The following is a 23,368-nucleotide window of genomic DNA, read 5'->3' as shown; positions in this document are numbered from 1 at the left end:
GATTCCTCGTTGTTTCGTCAGTTTATATGAATTAATCATTTCATACAAATCTGGATTTTAAGCGTGCTGAAAAAAAAAAAAAAAAAAAACTTTACCGCAGAAAAAAAATGCAAGCCAAAATACAATAAATTGTTTAGAAAGTTACAAGGTTTGACATATTTCACCCTTAATTTTGCTGGTATAAAAGTTCTGAACCATCTTTATGAACACTTAGGAGTACAAAAACCCAAATGACAGATTTGTAAATGTCCCACATTGCTTAGATTAAAAAGGAAAATATTTAAAAAAAATAATCAGTCCAAAAGATTGTAATAACTTGGGTTGTAGTATAATGTAAAACACTGACTAAAAGCAAATTGAATTTCTTGAATGAAAAATATCCATTCATATAAATTAAGCAAGTATTATAATGTACTAAACTTCAGTCTTTTTGTTGATGAATTTTATCAGAATTATGACCATAAAATCCTGGTTATTCGAATGAGCTTCCACCCAGTCTTCAAGGCTTCAGCATGGGTGTGTTCCACTGCTGGGGGGGGCAGGTTGTAGAGAGTGGTCAGTGGTGACAGAGGGGTCACCCTGGCTGACGGCGACTGTGGCCTGTTCTGGCAGTAGGCTTGGGTCTGTCAGAATGGCGGTGGTGGTACACAGGAGGCGGAGTGAACTCAGAACCACTGAGGTCACAAAGGGAAAACCAATAACATTAACATAAAAAATTTCAATAGCAAATAGTAATAACAGTTAAAAAAATGTGGCTTCTAATCATTGTCGTAGCTGCAACAGACTCACTGGGTCTCAGGGAGGGCAGGGAACAATGCTGATCCAGCCAGGACAGAGTTGACCGGCACAGATCCTCAACACTGGCGGTGGACACCATTCCATTGTAAGACTCAAACAAGGGCTCAATGATGATGCTGAACTGAGCACTGAATTAAGGGAGGATGTGACGAACCACCAAGATGAGACATGACTAAAATAGGAAGTTTCATATTGATAACATAGATGACCCAAAATAAATTAAAGCACGAGTTGCTAGAGACTCAATTGTGTGTTTTAAATACCCACTCCAATGAAAATAGTGTTTTTTGGCATGTTCTTGTGGCATTGTTCTGAAGATGGAGGACATACTTAAACAAAATTATGCTCGAAATTGTATTTCTGAGCATTTTTTAATTCAAATTTTTGTGGATCGGGAGCAGACGAAAAATGCAGGTATAAAAAGGTGGTATTTGTGACTTGGAAAATATGCTGTGTGAGCCACAAGCTCCCTGCCCTTCATAAACACATAGATCCAAGGAAGTCTTTGTTTTCCTCATCTGAACTGCCATCTGGCTCAAAACTGTACGGCTAGACAGCTCCAATATGGCTTCCCATTTTTGTTGCAGAGCTAATGTTAGCTTGGAGAAGGGGCTAATGTTAGCTTGAGAAAGTGCAAAAGAAGTGATGATGGGATATCAGTGGAGGCTTACTTTTGAGACAAACGTCTCAAACAACCCAGAGGGGGATTTCTGATAAACGTCTTCTGCTCTGCACAAACTATGTCTTAGAAAACAACACAGCTTTTTTTTGCCTAAGAATTGCATAATCATAATTAAAAGACTACTGGGAATGATTTTTTTTACAATAGATCAAAAGATGATTGGAGTGGAACCTGAATCAGAAATTTTATTTTACGTAGATCTTAATTAGCATAACTGCTTTTAGGTATTTTTATAAACTTTTTGCACAATGAACTTGAGGTTTTGCAAACAAAGGCCAAAACTTACAAAGTAATATTGCTATTATTGCATCATATATGACTACATCTGGCTGTTAAACTTGAGACTCAACAATGTTTTTATTTAAGAATAAAACTTCAGATTAAAAACACGATTGGATCTCTTCAAAGCACAGATATGCAAATTTCCATTTCATTAGAAACCTGAAAAAAGTAGAACATTTCTTTCCATCTACCAGAAGTTGCATAAAATTTTGTTTAATTGGTTCATTTATATTCAAGGCTAAAGGCCCAGAGCCATAGGATGATTTGATATTCCTCTAAATTCTGAAGAAAAGTGATTAAGCAGCAGACAACTATAACAACTCTCCATCCACACTTAGGGCTGGAAGAGAGGATTAATTAAAAAAATGTGATTATAGACCAAATCACATGTCATTTTTTTATAAGTTGGAAACAGAGAAATGCTCTTATGAATGTTCAAACCCATAGGATACAATCCAGAACTTCCAGTTTTGCAGAGTCTGGGCCCGTATGTACTCTCTGAACTTCTGCCTCATGTAGTCGAAGCGCTGCCGTGTGATGGGAACACCTGTGGCTGGAAGCTGCTGCTGGCAGGCACTGCAGGAAGAGAACTGAGTCAACAAAGCAAAGCACAATTTTGACTGACTGAAGCAGAGGATGCAAAGCTTAACAATCTGAGAACTTATTCTTTACCTCCAATCAGTCTAAATTGTTAAAGTCTCACTCCGATCATCTTGTGATCTATTTTCAAAGTGTTCCCAGTGGTCTTTTAATTATGATTATGCTGCTAGGGCGGCTCCCTTCCCATTATCCATTTGTTTACTTGTTTTCCCACTAGCTTACAGCCCCTCACACACCCAACCTAACATTATTGCTGCAACAAAAACGACAAGCAATGTTTCAGCTATCCAGCCATACAGTTTTGAGCCAGATACCAGCTCAGACGAGGAAAACAAAGACGTACATATATCTAGTCATCTGCAAGTGGATGCATCAGAATGGAGCAGAGCAGTGAGCCTTTGGCTGGCAGTAATAGCTTCTACTGTACGTCACACAATATTTTTCAAGTGGCATTGTCTGCTCCTGATTCGGAATGATTTGAATTAGGAAATACTCAGAAATGCAATTTATAACTTCATTTTCTTTATGCATGTCCTCCATCATCAGAAAAATGCCACAAGAACACGTTGAAAACACCAAAAACACTATTTTCATCGGAGTGGGTCTTTAACTGAAAGTAAGCAAAGTAAGCTCTCACTTGATGGCAGAGTTCAGGTTCTGGATCTCCTCTCTGAGTCTCTGAGCCTCATCCTGTAGCTGAGCTCTCTCTTGTTGCATCTTGCTGATGTATTCTGCCGTCTTCTGCAGCGTGGTGGCTTTACTGATCTGTGGCAACACATCAAGATATTGCAATATGTCAGCCACATGCTACAAGCATTCAGATGATTTTCTGCTTCCTAAATGCCATTTCCAGCATTTACAATGTGTGACAGATTTCTCTGGTTTGGGTCTGCAGTGGCTCTCTGATGCCCACCACCTTTCAGGACATGTTTATGTAATGCAACTGCACATCTTTTTAGATAACCTTTATGCTTGGCTGGGAGCTGAGGGTTGTGACGAGACTATGTAAGGTGTCAAATCCCAGTTTGATGTTGAAGCGTCTTTTCTGCTCAGCTGAGATGTGAGTGATCCTCTTGGTCTCTGTTTGCTGCAGAGCACAGAAACATGCATGTTAATCATAACTCCTAGCTGGATTTACACAACACAAGAAGTGTTCTAAATATTCCATTTAAAAACAAGGACTTGGACAGAAAGATTAAAAATCCCATTTATTTTTATATTAACAGAATGTTATGCCCTACCTTACTTGATTCTATCTTTCCATGTCCTGAGAAGGCCGACTGTGGAGACTCTGGGTTGGAAGCTTTCTCTGCCAGATTTGGCGGAGATGTTTGGCTAGGATGTGCCGAAAAAGAAACTAAAAGAAACAAAAACCTTTTAAATAAGCGTCTTTATAAATAACGGAAAGTGCTTCTTAGATTCTTTTGGCTCAAAAAGACAAATCACTACAGGATGTATTTATTTTGTTGATATATTGTGTTTTGATTTCAGAGTATCATTTAATTATTCACTCCAGTTGCTGCACAGTAAATATCTATGTTTCATAGATCCATAAACAGCTGCTGCAATTGTTTTTCTGTACTCATTAAAATTAACACGTCTGCTGAATTTCTCCATATGCCGTGGTAAAGTGGAGCCCTAGTAAAAAAAATAATTTTCCTCTCAAATGTAATAATTATTTAACAGAAAAAATAGATGGTGTCTCTTGCCGAGATGTTGTTGAGTGTTGGCTACAAATATATTTGCGAATAGAGGGCATACCGTTTAAGCTGCTCCTGTCTGTGCTATATAATTGTACAGGTGATAATTTCTCAGTCTTGGGAATAAGAAGGTGGGTTTCTGCATGCATGGAACCATGGGTAAGAAGAGCAGACACTGCAGACCCTCTGGTGGTGCCGGCATGAGGTTGAGTGTGGCCAGCGTTTGCACTTTGCCTATGCAGAGGAGACAGAGCTGCAGGCCAACCAAATCCAGGCTCCATCTGTGATGAAACGCCCTGCTGAGTTACAAAAAAAAAAATACATTTAGACATTTCCTTCCACTAAAATAGAAAAAAAAGTTAAAAAAAAAAAACAAAGATCAATGGAAGCTGTTGCCGTGCATTTTGAGTCCATTCATTTGGCTACACTGGCAAGCAAGCCGCACTTCAAGCTTCGAGTATAGTCCTTCGCTCTTAGTACAGACTCAATATACTTGTAATACACTTAAATAGACTACCTTTTGCTAAGGGGAAACGTAACCAAGCCAAGGCAAAAAGCTACCAAAGGTGGATTTCCTTTGGTAGTTATACTGCATGATGTTTTTGTTTTTTAATGTAATTTTTGCACAAGTCATAAACAGTGGTTGAAAAGTGTTTCCCTTTTAGTGTTTGTGCTGTGCTAACCATTTAAATAAGGTTTTACCTATAATATGTAAACATGATTTGACTGTTAGTAGTTTTTTAGTAGCTTACTTCCAAGAAAAACAGTCTACTACATTGTTGCTGCTTTTGTTGCTGAGACGATGTGCAAATGGCTCAACAACTTCATTTTCTGGACTGACTTACCAAAGAACTAGTAGATGTTGACCTCTGACCTTTGCTTGTCACCAGATTTGTTTTAAATCCAACTGTTGGTTTTCCTGCAGGCAAATAAATATTTTTGTCTGATTAGTGGGTGTTTTAAATTACAGTTTGTAGTTTACGTTTACAGTGTCTTTTGTAGGAAACTGGAACTGACTCACTTTCTTGCGCGGTTGTGGATAGCAGCTTAGCGAGGCAGCTAGTGGGCATGGGGGCTGTGGGCTGGGATCCTGGCAGCACTGCAGAGGCTGCAGCTGTCCTCACTCCTCCTGTCTTTTGCTTGTGCTTCCCTCTGACCCCTGAAATGGTCATCTGTTCTGGGACTGAGAAGCAGTAGGCTGCTGTGACCGGAGGAAGTGGTGCATGTAGAAGCTCAGGCGTGGCAGCTGGGTAACTGTGAGAGTGGGTGTTTGAGTCCCTGGCTTGAGAGTAATTCTGAACCTGGTGCTGTGAGGCCTGGGACCCCATGGTGGAGGCGGTATGAGTGATGACAGAGGACGTGGCACTAGTTGATGGGTGGTAACCAAACTTGAGGCATGGCAGTGGATGCAGAAAGGGAATACTTGCAGACGCTGGCTGATCAGCATTGGCAGTGAAGGCTATGGTAACAGGTATGTTGTGGTATGTTGGATGATTGTATGGCACGGCTCCTGACACAATGGTGGACGTCTGATATTCAATGCAATCTGGGCTCGGCCTGGTCTGGTCTGACCGAGTGTTGGATGTTGAGCTCTGGGACAAGTTATTAGATGTCAAACTGGGCTGGAAATGAAACAGTTTACTGATTAAAAACAGAGGCGAAACTGGCAAAATCTGCAGTAAATTGTCTGATAACATGTGGTTAGAGCGCATGCTAACGGCAGTGCCACCTGAGCCAGCTGGGTATCGATAAGCAGCTGAGGAGTTACTGCCACAGAGGGGGGGCCAGGAACAAACATGCTGGGGGAGCTTTCAAAATAGCTGTAGTCAGCAAAAGCAGTCTGCTCGCTGGACTGGCCCCGATAATTTGAAAAGATATCTGTGAAAACAACACATTACATATTATCAGACTTTGAGGGAATGGACTTTACTGACAGAACGAACATCGGAATCACAGGACAAACACAAATCAGGAGTTTATAAAGCCTGAAAATGGCATAAAGTGGTAACTATTATTTTTCAAGCATAAAAGTTCCAAAACTATGTGTAAATTATTAAAGGTCACATCTGAGTTGTAGGCGGGACTGATGGCAAGGAAGTCAGTTCGACCCATATCCATTCACCCATCTGTTTACATGGTCTCCCATTAGCTTACGGCCCCTAACACCCACCAACTGGTGCAACAAAAATGGCGATCAATATTGGAGCTATCTGGCCAAACCACAGCTACTTTTGATCAAATTTCTGCACAGTAAAAGGGAGGATTTTTTGAGGATTTACCCAAATGAGTAGCTCTTTGAAAATAAAAAAAACAGCCCAAGGCAAAATACTATTTTAGCACCAGCAGATTTTTTGAACATACTTGTATGTTTTCATTTAGTTGAAACACTCAGTTTCCAACTAAACTTAAAGAGGTGAGCAAAGTGGACCCATCTCAGTTATTGGTCTGTTCTCTGGTGACCGCGCATCAGGGTTAGCAGAAGCTACAGAATTGGCTTCCACATCATATAGAAAGTTAAGTGCACACGTAGTGTACCAAAGTACAGTGTTGTTTGAAAGTACTTTGACAATAACTATGTGAAGAATTTCCCCAAAATGCCCTCCAATGCTTAGGACTCAGAAACGGAAGCTGATCTGAATGTCTAGTGGTGCTCAAATCTTCCGAACACAGCTACTACCTCAAACTCATCTAAGAACAGTCTGAGAGTCATTTGAAAGGTACAGTCTCTCCAGCAGCATTAATCCATAAGAAAATATTTCAAACACTTCATCTGGGAGGTGTTGTAATGTTTTTAACCAGGATCTTCTTTAAAGACCCACTCGGATAAAAATTGTTTTTTTTTTTGGTGTTTTTAACATGTTCTTGTGGCATTTTTCTGATGATGGAGCACATATATTAAGAACAATTAGGCTCAAAATGGCATTTTTGTGTATTCATTTATCCAAATTGATGTAAAACAGGAGCAGATTAAAACGCCCTTTGAAAAAGATGCTATGTGTGACAGAAAATACACTGGGTGGGATACAAGCTCCCTGTCCCGAGCTCTTAGCAATGGGGGTGGGGGGTGGGGGGGGGGGCACCCAGGTTTTTTTTTTTTGGCTAAAAATGGCATAATTATAATTGAAAGACCACTGGGAACCCTTTTACAATAGATCAAAAGATGAGAGGAGTGGGTCTTTAGGGATAACTGAACTTCCCACACCATTCTTTGGGGTGAATCCAGCCACCCTTCAACTGAAAGTCATGCTTATGATATCATTATTTTAGGCAAAGCTGATATCCATAGCGGAGAACTGGCATTCAGATCAGAGTCTAAATCAAGAACTTTTTCATTTTACAGATCACTCCACATCAGTTTGTTCATCCATTTCTATTCCTCCGATCCAACCAGATTGATCCTTCTGAGGCAGAATAAAATTAAATTAACCAATACCATAAAAAAAAAAAATTTCCAAATGAGAAAAACGCCAATAATCGAATCAATATTGGAAAATACTATTTGTAATGAGACATAGTAGGTTTATCTTACTAGAACATAAAAATGACCAAGTGCATCACAGCAGACAACAAGCATGTGATGTCAGCAGAAAATAATCAGTCTATTATCGTAGTCCAATAAGTGGAATCACTTTGAATTTAGCAAAGACATGTGACCATAAAGTGTGCTAGGATGTTCTAATAATGTTCCCTTTGGATTATTTTGATGTGTAAAAACAACAGTGGTCTGAACTTTATGAAACTAAAATGTGAATGGATTTGACATTCATTCTTGTTTACTTGTTTGTTTGTACATATCTTTAATTTACACTTGATTATTTTGCAGAAATACAAGGAATGTGAAAACTTCACCAACACTGTTTGGTACCAGGTATTTATCTCCGAGTCACAACGTTGGATCGAACCGGATAGATAAAAATCAAGTAAAATCAAAAGTGAATCAACTCGGCAACCACAAATTTGGAATTGTTTTTAACAAACAATCGTTATACCCCTACTCCACAATAACACACTATGTTTATGAACTCATATTCAATAAAACATTTTGTGTGCCATTATCATATACATTGATATCGTTTACCGTAAAAGGCTTGAGAAAAGCAAGGTATAGGCCCCTTAACACAATAAGACTAAGCCAACACTTTAGAAATACAAGTAAAATTAAGCTGTACATTGAAATTTTTAAACAGGCTAAGAGCTGTGCTTCAGTTTTGTCTCCATAAATTTGTTTCAAATCCTGCAAATAAAAGGTTTTTCATCATGCAGGCAGCTGACTGTAGCTGACAGAACTCTGTGATTACAAACTGTTTCTTCACATCTGTGAGGAAGGAATTTGAGCAACAGTCTGCACAAACAAAAACAAAGCCTCCTAACGGAGTTGCCCAACATGATGATTTCAATTTATGCGAGTCAAGCACATTTCATGCTGGGAAAGAGGTTTGCAATCCAGTACGGCACCTCAGCTAAAACCACATCGCAGAACTTCCTCTTCAAAAGACAATATAAATGACTTCCATTAGAAAGTAGCAAACAATATATGTATACAACCATGTTACACGCCAGAAGCTAATTTGTTCAGCCAGCTCTGTGAGAACAAACACCGCCGCAGCTCCCACAGGCATCAGAAAGGGAAAACAGTCAACATCAATCCTTTTTTCAAGATTTTGAATTAGTTGTTTCAGCTGGCCTGAGTTTATTTTCTGTGTTTTTATTGAGTGTATGTGTGTTGTATCGATTTTGCTGAGAATTGTTTGTCTCTGCTCTAATTTCCAGCTGCATAAGCAGCTTCTTCAGGAAAATTAAAGTAATTTTGATTTGACTTTATTTGATTGCAGTGGGCAATAGGTTACCTGTCAGTTAAAAATTGTGACCTGTTGTCCCAGGCAGGCTAGATTTCTGAACACTGGGTGTCACATGGATGGATGGATGGATGGATGGATAGATGGATGTAATCCTAAAAAGCTATTTTCAAAATCTTTCTGCTTTGCAGGCTTGTTTAAACTTAAAGTAGGGAGTTTTCTTGCATAAACACCCAAAGGAAGCTCATAACATAAAATTTTAATTGAATTAAGGCTGAAATTGCGTAAGACAAACTCTATTGTTGCTCAAAATAAACAGCTCCACTTAGAGAACTAAACCAAAGATTCTTCACTTCCTCTGAAACATGTATTGTAAAGGCACATTGAGATTTTTAGTGCAGAGAGGGAATGGAATTAATACTTTTTAATGCTAAACCGAGATGATTTGAAAAATTATTTTTCTTGTAAATAAAACCATATTTTACAAACTGATTTTGTGTTTATTCAAGGTATTTTGGAGACATTTAAAACGTTTTTAGAAAATATAAAAAAAAAAAAAAAAAAGGTATCTAAATCACAGAAATAATACCTCCCTCCCCCAATTGTATCATTTTAATAAACCAAGTCATTAAATTGTAATTTTAAAGTATAACTTTGGGTAATTTAAACATTTGCAGTGGTAGTAAAGTTTTAAAGATCTAGAATAATTCCTCTAAGGAACAGAAATATTTTACAAACGTACTAAGAGAATACTTTTTAAAATGAATCAATAAGTTTGAACGGATAAAGCACAGATTGATGGCATCATTTGCTGACTAAATCATGCAAACAGCAAAAGTCTGCTGCTGTGCTGGACAGCAGTGAAGATCTCTGCAGTCAAAAAAACAGGTGGATTGTGGGGGGAGTTTACCTGGGATGTCCATGAAATCATCAAGGTTGGGCTGCAGTGGAGTCAGGCCTGGCTGGATCATGTCTGCATTGCTGGTGTACGCTGAACACAGAGAAAGCGCACAGTTTGAATTTAACTGAAACATACAAAGAAACTAACTACCATCAAATAACCCAGCAGCAGATGCGTTAAAACGACCACATCAAGAGAAAATTAAACAAACCGCCACTTTAAGCCACTTTAAAATGGGCCAGATCTCAACCAAAACAAAAAGCTGAATACAAAGGAATGCTGATGAAAAATGTTAGAGACAGTACAGTTAATGAAGTCAAAAAGTATCCTCAAAGATGTGAACAACCCATACAGAAGAGAACTATACAATTATGTTACAGGTGATATATAAAGGTTTAGAAGGTACTGATCCAGAGGAAGTGTATTTGTTAAAGCTATTAACAACCTGTTGTTCACTTTTTAAATAATTTTATTTTCTAAACTGCATTTTAATTTTTATTTATTCTTTCTTTTTTTCATATTGGATTTTCCTATTTAATTTTTCTTTTTATTTTCTATTTTTTTGCAGCTATAACTCTCTTTATCATTTCCCCGTATTTGATCATATCTTATCATTGCTGAATTGAGATTGGGATGCCACAACATGGGTCAAATAACATTTTTGGATAATATACTTACATTTTAAAAACATTAAAAAAAACTGGTTTACATCACTTCAAAAACATGTTTGGTGAGCTTCTGCTTCCCCTTTTTTTTTTTAAAGTTAAATGTATTTTCGATTTAAAATCAGAGCCAATTCAGTTGGGAGAAGCAAGGAGGGCCTTTGCTATTGCAGTTCAGCACTAAATTATAACAGAAATGTTATGTCATCCAAACAGGCTCTTATTTTAAAATCCTTTTAGAGCTTCACTTTTGCCTCTCTGCTTTATTTCCAATCATTTGATTCTCCAACTGAGACAAAATGCGGAACAACGCAGTTAAAGCTTAAAAGAGTTGACTACCCACTATTGTGCCGCTCGCTGCTCCAAGGACACGGTTTCTGTGTCATGGTGAACAGGGTGTCAGAGATGTCAGACAGAAGGCAGTCCAAGTCAAACATATGTGCCTCCACTGGGGCGGCCTCTGGCTCCTGGTAAATCTGACTGGACCTTTTGTCCAGCTTGGACTGGCAGATCTGACCCTAAGAGACAACAGCCAGAAAAAAGCACAAACACTTCAAGGACTTGAGAAGAGACTAAATCTCTGCCGAATCTGGCCATGAGAGGGCGATGTACACAGTGCATCTAAGGTCGACCACATTGATGCTCTGATGCTGTTTGACTACCCACACCTGAAAGTATTCATCATCAAATTTAAATAAGACAAATACATTTTTCTTTAAGTATTTTCTATTCTATATTTATATAAAAAAATTAAGTTTAAAAAAAACTCACAGAAAATGCAGCTCTTCAACCTCTCTTTTGCCTTTCCACAGGGATATTCCTTGCTGTCTTTTCCCGTCCCCGTAAACCTGGACCCCTTCTTATAGGAAAGTCCAGATTGAGCCGGAAATTGTTTTGATTACGTCTGAGCAGACGACATCCCCTCTTAGAAGATTGCTGTGTTTGCATGCACGTGTGTGTGTTGCTGCATATTGAAAAAGGTCATTTTGACGTATTGTTCAAAAACACAAGCCCCTACCAGGTTATCATTATGTGTCTTTATTCTGATGTCTCTCTGTTTAAATAAAAGAGGCAGCCTTTTGTCCGTGACCTAATTCTGGTAGTCACACACATGTGGGCAAACAGGGAGACCTGAGGTCCCAGCCACAAACGATTGCAGTTCAGGCTAGAAATAAACCTGTGAGCTTTGACATTTCTTATTTAGAAAAGACAGAATTTGCTTTTTGGCGAGGATTTCCTACAGGCGGCTGATCGTAGAATAAAATGCAAAAAGGTGAGAAAATTTGGTTTGATTAAGGTTTTGATTTGGGTTTGTTTTTTTATAGAACAGCCTGTCTTGTTATCTGAATCACGTGTGTTAAATTAACTTATAATAAAGTCAAAAATAAGAAGGAAAATTGATTATTTCGATTTAAAAAAACACTCAAACACAAAACGCTACAACTAAGAAGTAAAAAATACTTTGTGAATTTAAACTTGTGAATTTGATAAGCACATTTTTCATTACCCTAAATAAGCATTTGTATCATATTTAAAATACACATTTCTGCGACTGGTATCTCATTAGCATGAACAAAACTTTCCTTCAAAATAGTTCATCCTTACTCCACAAGAGACAGTAGAAGGACTTGTCAAATGGGCTGCTTCCATGAATTCTTAAAAAATACTTTTGGCGGGAAAGGTTTTGCTAATTTTTCAGAGAGAGGGAGAGTGAGAATAACTCATCTGATGTAATTCTTTTTTTAATGACTACTTCCTGTATTGAAATAATGCAACATTTGTTGATAATTATTATATTAAATACAGCTACATCATGTGTGGATCAAATTTGAGACAGTGGGTAAATAAGGTGTTTTTGTTTCCCCCGGCCACTTGTGTCAATATCTTTGCATCTTAAACTAACACTGTTTTTAAAAAACGCATACTATCATTATCTCATAAAAAAATAAATAGCGCAAAAAAGTTTGTGGATTTAATCAAAAGGTGTAAAAAAAAAACTTACCGTAATTTCCGGACTACAAGCCGCTACTTTTTTCCTGCGCTTACAGCCTTGCGGCTTATTCAGTGACGCGGCTAATTGGATTTAATTGGCGGCCGCCATGTACGTACTTTCGAACTCAGTGAATAGTTTGAATTCTTTATCTAACACCAAGCACAGGGCATTTTTATTCAACACACCTCTTAGCAGCCAAACAGCATGGACTTGACTTCAGGTCTTAGACACTTCAGTCATGGTTCAACAAAACAAAACACGCATGCCCGGCCGCATCCCAGAATCCTTTGGGGCCATTAGACCCAACGTGCACGTGATCGCCGCTACATTATGATGAAGCTTTCAAGTTAAAAGCAATCGTTAAAAGCAGCGTAAAAAAGTCCACCGTCACCAACGGGTTTGGAAAAGCCGGTTTGCTGCGTGACGGAGAGAACAGCGCATGGAGTGAATTTACACTCCATTTACGGTTTCTAAGGAAACCGTAAAAGCGGAATTTTGCTTTGAAAAACTCACAGCCTCCGTGTGAGCTGGAGACATCTTCTCCTGCTGCTCTTATAGAGCTGCGGGGCCGATGGCAGTCTGAAGGCTCCCACACGTAACAACGCATCCGCCCCTCATACACAAAACGTACAGTATTAAGTCCGATTGCTTTGCACAGAAACGATTTGCTCCATCCACCGGCGCAACGGGCACGAAGTGCTCCTCCTTGAAGCTGCCCTGGCCAGAGGTGTCGGAGTAGATAGGTAGGGGAAACAAGGAGCGCGCGGGGCGGGAGCGGAGCGCAGAGGCGTCCGCGGAGTGCAGAGGCTTCTGAATTCTGACGCACGCGCCGCACTGAGGCGCGCGTATCGCGCTGAGGCGCGCGCTTTTCAGTCGCCGCTGCTTTATTTTACCGTTGTGTTTTCTAACCAGTCCTGTTACTCCCATAACGCTGCTGCGACACAAGCGGAAGGAGAGCTGTACCCGTTCACCCCTCCATGCACTGCTGATACTTGCTCATTCTTAAACACGTACAACAGAATGGCGAGCCGGGCGTTGGCCCCGCCTTTAGCCCCTAAGACTCATGGGAAATGGGGAATCGCGGATGTAAATTTCCTCATTATAACTGAGGGATGTAATGTTGATTATATGGTTACTGTTTGTAATTTTATGTTAGATACCTAGATTGTCAATAAGTAAAAAAAAAAATGAAATAAAAACACCATAACTGAGGGACTTGTGAACAGAATATAGGTCCATGCTGTTTGACAGATGACGATACACTCAAATACGTGACCCAGAGGCAAAACTGGCACCACCTACAATGTGCTAATGAATTGCACTCACACTGGGATGCTGGGCGTGATCTGGATGACAATATCGCCTAACACATGCACAGCTTATACTCTGACGCGGCTTGTGTATGTATAAAAGCAGTCTAACACGTGGATATGGGTGGGTGCGGCTTGTAATCGGGTGCGCTTTGTAGTCCGGAATTTACGGTAATTCCAAAAAATTTTAATTTCCTGTCAGTTTTTTTGATGTAGAGGGCTTTATGGGGCAATTCTTTCTGTACTTCTTGAGCATTCCATCCATCCATCCATCCATCCATCCAAGTATTCATTCCATTTTTACAGTGAAGACATGGCTATGCCTTTTAAATGATTGTTATGCAAATTAAAGTTGCACGTTGAGTCTCAGATTTTAAAAACGTGCATAAATATCAGATAAATACAATCACACATTTTGTTCAAAAAAGCCTTTTTCAGCCATTTAGTCAATTAGAAAATAAACTTTAAGAAAAAAGGTTTTCTGTTTGGTCTTTTTTAAATTCAAAATGTATTAAGTTTAGACAAACTGTGGACAACAACTGCTAGTAATCGTAAAGGGAAAAGAAACAGCATTTAAGCATCAGACAAACTGTGGGCAGCAGACTAAAACACCGTCAAATTCAGAGGTTAATATGATCATAAATGAAGTGCTTCCCCTCCCTCATCTGCCGCCTCTTTTCTTTTGTTCTCCCTCTTTTGGCGTCACTGTGAAACTCGCCGCTCCTTTGCTGCTCATCTTAGCTGAAAATAGGTCAGATTGAATGAATGGCATTAAATTTTGCAGCTACTTACATTGAATAAAAGATAAAAACGTGAACAAATGTTTTGTTGCTGCTAGCAATAAATGTGTGTCAATTACCTACAAATATCAGGCTGTGACGCAGTCACTCTGGTGAGCACACATGCCCCCCCCCCCCCCCCCCCCCCCCCCGTCTTCTCTTTTCCCTCCTGGAACACCAAAAAAGACTTCGTACACACACTAAAAATAGTCTCTGAGAGGACTTTGATGTGGACTACAACTGTGTTCAGATGCGGAGAGTTCGAGGTCACCAACCCACTTGTTGTGGACCGTCAATGGGCCAACTTCACCTTTCAAAAGTCCGGATCAATATCTGACATTTTAGAGTAATTTCCGAAACTTAGAGAAAGACACTCAGTAACACATCTGAGAAAAGACTTCACCTACCTCATGAAGCATTGAAAGAATATCATCCTTCTTTTTCTGGAGCTGCAAGACAACAAAGAAACAGAAATAAATGCTCTTTGGCAATGAACATCTACCACTTGGAAAAACCATTTAGGAATGGCAGATCTTTCATAGGTTCCTTCTCCTTTTAGCAGAAGAAAAGATGATACATTTGCTTTAAATGCTTTCATTAAATGGAATGAAATTATTGACTGTGTTTGTAGGATCTTTGAATGTTATTTACTGTAAAAATATTCAATATATCTGACAGAGGTCAGGCAAAATTTCCAAACATTTGACAAACAATTCAGTCAAGGCATACCACAGGGATCTATGCTCGGACCAATACATTCTACATACTTGAAAAAACAATTTCCGATAACTCTGTAGAAAACTATTTTAATATGCTGACAACGCCACATCAAGGAAAGCAAATGTTTTTCATTTAAAGCATTTCTCAAAGATATAAAGGTCTTTTCGCATTCTGATATGTTAATTCTCCTAGTACTGTTTGCATAGGCGATGTTGCTGCTGTCTATAACTAATCCAGTCTCTTTTTCTCACAGCAGACGTTTTATTGTTTTGTCTTTGTTTCTTTTATCTGATGTTAAGGGCAGACATCTGTTTTCACTGATTCTGGTTCAAATGAAGGTTTCTTCCTGTTAGAGGGAAGTCGTTTCTCTTCACTGTCACCCAGTGCAAGCTAACTTTGGGAAAGTGCACTAACAAAGTTTTAAATTTGTTAGTAACTCACTAAATACCTCCCCGTCGTTATATGAACTTCAAGGAAATGCAGTTTCTTTGTTTAATTTAGGGGTTTGTAAAAGTTCGAACTTGTTAAATGGTATTGGCTTGGTGACATCGCACTTGGATTCTGGAGCTACCACATTTCAGCTGGTCCCCAGTCCGGATGAAATACAGGGTTCTTTCAGGTAAAGGCAAAAAATTTCTGCCAAACCATCTGTTTGAATCAGTGAAGCTGGCCACTGAAGGGAGATGTTGAAAGGTGAACAACAACATCTACAATATCTGAGCTAATGGGCTTATTTCCTCATAATGGTGTGTACAGATTTCCTTGTAGAAGAAAGCAAAATTAAAGCAGTGAGTGACGTTATATGGCCGCTAATCCCCTCCTGAAAATGTCCTCACTGGCTGAGTGACTATTTCATCCCCCTCACTCTTCCCCTCCTGCCCCAGCCACCCTGGTCAACACTGCCCGTGAAAAATGTATGTAATGTACACTTTTTTTTTCAAAATGGCGGGTATTCTGTTGGTTCTATCTCCATAGCAACCACTTAAATTTTGGGTCGCCTGGGGGTGACAAATAGATCTATGTAATTTGAACAAGAATCTGTAAAAGTAAACTTTTGGATTTCCTTGGCAACTGAAGTTTTTTTTTTTCCACAACGCCCACATTCCTAACATGTTCATAATCATATTGGATGTAATTTTGTTTTGTTCACCTTGAGTCAGGGATTCATGGATTAAATTTTCACAATATTCCATTCAAAAATGTGTGAGCATCAGAGAACCTCCACTTTAGCAAGCTTGCCACTCTAACGCCGTTCAAAATATACAAAATTTATGTCCAACATTTTTTTCCCAAGTAGCTTCCCAATAATGTTCAATGAGTTAAGAGCCGATGGATCAAAATCCCTAGGAGGAGTTTAAATTTGTAGCTAACAGGGATTTTCTTTGGGAAATTAAAGTTGCTGTCTCTTCCAAAGGTCAAAGTTCAACAACACTTCGATTGTAGTTGTAGACTTAAGCTGGTGGCATGTGTGTAAAATTTTGTTAGGATTGCTTAAACAAAATTTTGCTTTTCCCATTTGTGCGAAAATGTAAAAATCGAACTTAAAACTTTGCAACAAAATAGCCGTCAAGCTGTAGGTCCTGTTTTTATCCATAAAAATTTCAAAACGTTACATTTTTCCAACACGTACTTTTGTTTCTTAGTGGATTTAGAAATACTGGTAGTTTTTTTTAACCCCATAAGAGATTTTGATCCCATTCATTTTTTTACGATTTCTCCTGCTGTGTGATGTTTTATTTTTTTTTATTTTGGGGGGGGGGGGGGGGTCATCTACAATATCTAAAATTAACTTTGTGTGCAAATTTTGGTGAAATCTTTTAGTATGTAGCGGGGTTTAAATTCTGGGGCAGTCAGAAAGAAGACTTGCAAAAACAATATGGTCCTTGTGGTCCAGGATTTCTGCAGGACATGAAAAATCCTTTCAGCTCACATTCTTACTGACACTGTTGTAGAACAACAACTAGCAGAGGGTACAGTCAGAAACTCATTTGAGTGTATCTCCAAATCAGAATTTTCTAAAAAAAACTTTTGGTTTCCATGGAATTTTACCATTTTCATTTTATTGTTTTTCTAAAACAGAAAGAAAGGTAATTAAAACAATTGTTTATTTGTTTATAATTAAAACAACATTTATTATTTAGGATACAGGATACTTGCAGCTCATGAAACTGTGAAGGTCCAGTTTCCCTCGAAGACGTTGTTTTACTGTATTTACATGTATACAATTTATTTTGTGCCGCTTATTCTCTCTTTGGGGAAACACATTTTTAAATTAAATAAATGCTGCTTTTGAAAAATACCCCAGACACGCAATAAAAAAGAAGCCTTTCAGTCATGACCACAGCCTCAGGAGGAGCTGCTTCTACTCAGTCTGTGTGTTGAGTCTCTGAAACACACCTAACGTGATTATTTTAGAATATGTTTGGATTTGTAAACATTGTTTACACATAGGAAAGACACATTGTTTCTTAACTAATCGGTTATGCCTCAGCTGGATTTTGTAATATAGGTGAAACTAGTATCACACGTGAAAAAGAATTGAGGTCCTAAAATGAGAGTTGCACATAAACCTATACATAAAGATAAATATATTGATTAATCCTTCCATACTGAATGTGCGCTGTGAATAAAAATGAGTTCTTACCCTCTTCTTGTAATAAATCCTCCACTTGTGGTACTCTTTGATCACCACTTCAATCCTCCTCTTCCAGTAGCTGCCCTCTAATATGATTGCCTGTTGCCGCAAATAGCCAGGAACAAGCAAAGGTTAAGAAACCCTGGTAAGAAAAACTTATTGAGGAAAATCACTCACTTCAGGCTTCCGGTGAGCCTCGGCCTCTGAGCCTTCCAGCGGGGTGACAAACCCACACACCAAATTCTTCCTTTTCTCCACATCTGAGCAATCAAGACAGAGAAAACACAAAATGTTCAGCCGGCTTTATGCTTTTATATATTATTTCTTTGTCTCAAAATCAGCCGCATAAAATGTAGAACTAAGAACGCACATTGAATGAACCACGCTCTCCAGATTGCGTTGTTTAAACGGATCTTGTCCCTCCAAAGCAGACGAAGCCCCTTGAAAGACTTCCATTTGGGAGACACTATCTTACCACTGTGGGAAGAAAAAAAGAGGAGAAAGGTCAAATAAAGCCATAAATAGACTAAACAGGAAAGAAAATCCTGGAAAGCTGTCCTGGTTTTGACTAATGGCAACTCATCAATGTACACCAGCACACTGATTACCTGCGTTTCTAAACCTTTGCTTGCCTCCTGAGTGCTGAGAAGAGAGAGCCTAATGTAAAGTACTTGGGGAGTTGCTAGGACGCAGTGTGGCTGCATGACATTAAAAAGGAAAACAAAAACTACGTATAAGAAAAAAAAAATGAAATTAGTTACTAATCTCCACTGCTTCAAAGACCCACTCCGATAAAAAATGTGTTTTTGGAGTTTTTAACATGTTCTTGTGGCATTTTCTGATGATGTAGGTCATACATAAAGAAAATTACACTTTAAACAGCATTTCTGCGTATTTCTTTATTTAAATTGTTGTGAATCAGTAGCAGATGAAAGAAATACTGTTTGAAAAAGCCTGTAGCTGTGACATAGAAACTACAACGGACGAGTCACAAGCTCCCAGCTCTGCTCCATTCTGACACATCAATTCAATTCAATTCAGTTTACTTATATAGCCCGATATTGCAAAAACAGTCGTGTCAATGGACCTCATCCCAGTAATTGTATAAGAACCTAAAATCAGTCATACAATTCAATAGATAATTGCTATGCTAAACTAAACAGACTAAGCTGAACTGGGCATGCCAGCCCTTAGACCAGGGGTGGGCAATTCCAGGCCTCGAGCGCCGGTGTGTCTGCATGATTTCCAGATAGTCTTGCCCTACTCATGGCTGATTACCTGGTTCAGGTGTGTCCAGCCAATTAGAACACGCCAGAGCAGGGTATGTTGGAAAATATGCAGGAATGCGGCCTTCAGTGCCCACCTCTGCCTTAGACCCTCCTTCTCTACATCCACTTGCAGACAAATAGATCTATGTACGTCTTTGTATTCCTCGTCTGAGCTGGAATCTGGATCAAAACTGTATGGCTGGACAGCTCCAATAGTGCTCACCATTGGGATTTTAAGACGCTGGAAGCTAGCTAGGATAGCGTGTGAATGAAGCGCTCTCAGTAATGCGGAGGGTTAGGGGGGCGGGGTTTCTCAAAGCCAATAGTCCCGCCCACAACTCAGAGGGGAATTTCTAATGAACTACTGCCACTCTGCATAAACTAGAAAACGACTCAGACAAACACTGGACAGGAGAGCAGGAACAAACAGTTCATGGTCTATCTTTAATCAGAAATATATTAAAGTTTGTACATTTAATGTATTCATTTCTTCATAAAACTACACATGTTGGCACAATTTCCCTATTAACAGTTCAGGATCACAACCCCTAAAATTACATACTTTTTTTCCCCTCTTAGTTTGACTTTAATCTTTCCATTCCTGCCAAACAGAATCAAAGTCCAGCTGTTACTGAGGATTTTCCAGGTTATTGTGTAAGAGGTTGACAACACATCCACTGCCTTATCAGTCATTCATATGTGTGTGTGTGGGGGGGCTCAACATACATGTTTGCTACACTTTCAGACTGTGCCTCATGTGTCAGGAAGATATATTCATGAGATGAGCAGCAGAGCTGATTATCTGGATGTCTTCTCTGCTGGTGCAAAACAACTGAATATGTCACCGGCTATTGTGTGGCTATTGTACAAGATATTTTGGCAATTTAAAAGTTTATTTCTTACAGGAGCAACAGTAGCCACAACAGCTTGGCTCCTCCTCCCCTGGTCGCACGCTTCAGTAGATTCATTTCATTCTTCAGCCAGCATTATTGGAAGTCAGTCAGTTAATCACTGTGTTTATCAATCTGGCACGTCTGATCCCATAAGGGTTGAGTGGATTTGAATTTGAGACAGCCAGAGACATTTTAAACTTTCCACCCACTCAGGGGGAAGTCTTATAAATTTGTTTTGTGAGGACAAGCGTTGTTATTTTGGAGGTTATGGTAAAAGTCCCTCTCTGACTATCTTTTTATCTATTGTAAAATTGTTTTCAGTATTGTTTTATTTATGATTATGCCATTTTTAGCCCAATTCTTTTTCTAAAACTGTCGGTTTCCAGGACAGTTTCTGTAGAGCAGCACAAGTCCATTAGAAATTCACCTCTAAACTGTGAGCGGGACTGTTGCCAAGAAGTAGGCCTGTGCTAATTTCATAATTAGTGCAACAAAAATGGCAAGCAATTCTGAAGCTAACCCTAACCAAAGAAATTTGTGTTTTTCTTGTTTTTAGCATTTTCTTTTGGTAATTTTCTAATGATGTGGGGCATACATGGAGAAAATTTAACTTAAAATTGCATTCTTTATTATTTGTTTTACTGTGAACCAGGAGCAAACAAAAAAATGCATTTAGAAAAGGACCATTTCTTATGTAGAAAATAAACAGGGCAGGCCACAACCTCCCTGTTCGCTCCACTCTGATGCATGCACTTGTAGATGACTAGATCCATGTACAGTACAGCTGGATAGCTCCAGTATTGTTGCACTGCCAATGTTAGGTTGGGGGTGTGAGGCGTTGTAAGCTAACGGGAGAGCATGTAAACAGAAAGTTTTGAGTGATGAAAAGTGAGATTGGGCTTGCTTCACACCTAATGTCCAGCCCATAACTCAGAGGGGAATTTTTAATGAACTCCTGCCATTCCGCAGACACTATGTCCTAGAAAACGACACATTTACAAAAAAATTGGGTTACAAACAACATAATCATAATTAAAAGACCGCTGGGAAGGCTTTTACAAAAGATAAGAAGATGGTCAGAGTGGACCTTTAAATCCCAGACTGTGGAGATGGTATTGATACTGGCTGCAGGGTCTCATTTCAGTAACTTTTGTGGGAATTGCCTCCAATGATGAGTATGCAGAACAGAAGCCCTATCCAGATCAGTTGACCCCCAATGACCTCTGTAGCAGGACCCATGATCACAGCTGCTGCCCGTCAGGCAGAAGCTCATCAGCTGTTTGACTTGGCAAAGATGCTTTTTTAAAGGCACAAGCAACATACAGCTCCACCTCCCAAATGCATGTTCCTAATAAATGCGGCACTTTTTTATTTCAAATCTTACCGACTGCATAAAGGATGATTGTCGTAATGCTTATTTGGGCCAATCTGTTCGAGTTCAGCTGTTAAAATGCATGTGAACGTCTGAGAAAAAACGTGAATGTGCAGAGAATGGTGTTCTCGGGGGCAGATCCGGACAACAGGAACCCACCTGTAAGCCAGGGACATGCACTCAAACAGGCGGGTCAGGGTGGGGTCGATGCTCAGGCTGCCGGAGCTGCGGGGCCCGTACCGGTACGTGTGGCAGCCCGTCCCGTTGACGGTGTCGAAGTCGTACCTCAGGGAGCCGCCGCTCCTCCTCCTGCGCGCCGCGGAGTCGCTGTGCGGCGACGACACCATGAAGTGTCCGCTGTGGATCACCTGGCTGCGGGGGAGAGCGCCGGCCGCGGAGACGGAACCAGCGGGGCGCGCGGGGACCCCGTCCGGCTCAGACTCTGAACCTGACGAGTCCTGCAGCGGGACCTGCCCGGCCGAACCGACTCGGTCTTTGCTCGCCATGGAGCGCGCTGCCAGCTGAACTTTCTCCTCTACGCACTCCCCCCCTGTCCTCCCCCGTTTGGTAACTCTCCCTCCAGGGAGCCGCTGTGGAGCAGAGCAGGAGCCTCCTCTTGTCTGTCACCGAGCTGCGAGGGGGCAAACTATCACCGTGTCAGCGCCCTGTGGTGGTAAAGTCCTCAGTGAAAGCCCCGACGTGGGTAATAATTAATAGACCTCTCTGCATGGTGTTTTTACAACCACAACAACAGCAGGTAAAACTACAAACATTCCGTTTTCAGTTTTTGCACACTGATTGTGGGACTTGTTCTCCTATAAATGTAATAACTGGATCTGTAAAAAATATAAACAATAAAGCTGCAGAACAAAAAAAGGCTGAGGTCCTCACCTGCTCTCAGCTAAGTGCTGTCTTCCTTCATTGACCCCCTTTGAAGGACCTGCTGGAGTTCTGCTGATAGAAATGCTGTGACATCCACAGAGTTCATGCAGTCTGGTCTGACAAAGTCAGCCTGGGTGTGTCCTGTGAAAGTCCACCCCCATTGTTCAGTCCACACAAAAAATATGCGAAAGCATGTTTGGGAGCATTTTAAAACATGCAGATGACATGATTACCGTCAGAGTGTTAGTGACTTTATGATCTTCAGCCAAAACCAAAGAGGCAAAAGTTGATCTATAGGGAGAATTGCATCATTTCTGATGCAACCAATGTGGGGTATGTGCTGTTCTAATAATGTGTTAATGCTTAACACAGATCTTTTCTTTAAGGGCTTTAGTTACAATATGTTATCGTTTTTTGTTTCATTTTTTTTAAAGAGTAACCTGAAAAAATTAAAAATTTAATCTGTATTTAATACAGGGGGGGGGGGGGCTGCATTGTTTTAGTGTACCAGTCAGAAATTTCGTTTAAACATCTTATCCACATAATGTTGTTCAGATTGATCAACTGTATCCATCAATTTTCTGAACCTGCTGAGCCCTTTTCAGTGTCAAAAGGTGACTGGTGCCAATGCAGCTACTGATGGGTGAGGGGGGGGGGGGCACCCTGAACAGTCTGTTGCAGAGCCACACATTCACACCCAGAATCACCAATTAACCCATGAACCTTGTTTTTGGACTGGGTAGCCGGAGTGCCCCAAGAAAACCCACACAGAAAAACTCCACACAGAAAGAACCCAGCTGGGATTTGAACCAGGGCCTTCTCACTGTAAAGTAAAAGTGCTTACCATGACTCAAACCAGTTTTTAAAATATTTTGTTGGTGTTAAATGTTGCACACATGAGTACACACATAGCTATTATGGATTACTGAAACTTTTGCTTTACCTAATTTAATACGCAAACACACTTCCATGGTTACCATTGCTTTATTTAATGTTATTTTCTTGAGAGGCTGGTGAGCTATTTGTATAAACTTTATCCGTCTCTCGTGGCATAGCAACACTTTCAAGTATTGATCTTACCTTTTGGTGTCCTTC

At 39.8% G+C, this 23,368-nt stretch overlaps 1 protein-coding gene across 3 annotated transcripts; it reads right to left on the bottom strand.

Moving 5' to 3' along the window:
- Positions 1 to 8: 8 nt before the first annotated feature.
- LOC101171768 (carbohydrate-responsive element-binding protein) lies at positions 9 to 22,356 on the bottom strand. Of its 3 annotated transcripts, XM_023962282.1 has the most exons (18): positions 22,283 to 22,356; positions 21,551 to 22,022; positions 18,229 to 18,335; positions 18,036 to 18,118; positions 17,868 to 17,957; positions 14,911 to 14,952; positions 10,765 to 10,939; positions 9,769 to 9,849; positions 5,792 to 5,940; positions 5,084 to 5,684; positions 4,908 to 4,981; positions 4,124 to 4,361; positions 3,604 to 3,719; positions 3,327 to 3,449; positions 3,000 to 3,127; positions 2,215 to 2,338; positions 790 to 919; positions 9 to 674 (listed from the first exon to the last, which is right to left on the bottom strand). In XM_023962282.1, exons 2-18 carry the CDS (start codon positions 21,895 to 21,897, stop codon positions 508 to 510), a joined length of 2,775 nt encoding a protein of 924 aa, XP_023818050.1. In that variant the 5' UTR covers positions 21,898 to 22,022; positions 22,283 to 22,356; the 3' UTR covers positions 9 to 507. The 3 variants fall into 3 exon arrangements, with proteins under 3 accessions (XP_023818050.1, XP_023818051.1, XP_011482059.1); XM_023962283.1 differs by lacking the exon at positions 22,283 to 22,356 and having other exon boundaries at positions 4,124 to 4,358; positions 21,551 to 22,212; XM_011483757.3 differs by lacking the exon at positions 22,283 to 22,356 and having other exon boundaries at positions 21,551 to 22,211.
- Positions 22,357 to 23,368: the final 1,012 nt, after the last annotated feature.

Source organism: Oryzias latipes, chromosome 14, assembly GCF_002234675.1.
Source record: "Oryzias latipes chromosome 14, ASM223467v1".
Lineage (NCBI taxonomy): Eukaryota > Metazoa > Chordata > Actinopteri > Beloniformes > Adrianichthyidae > Oryzias > Oryzias latipes.
Note: the sequence above shows the minus strand (reverse complement) of the source record. Positions and strands in the feature narration are given on the sequence as shown.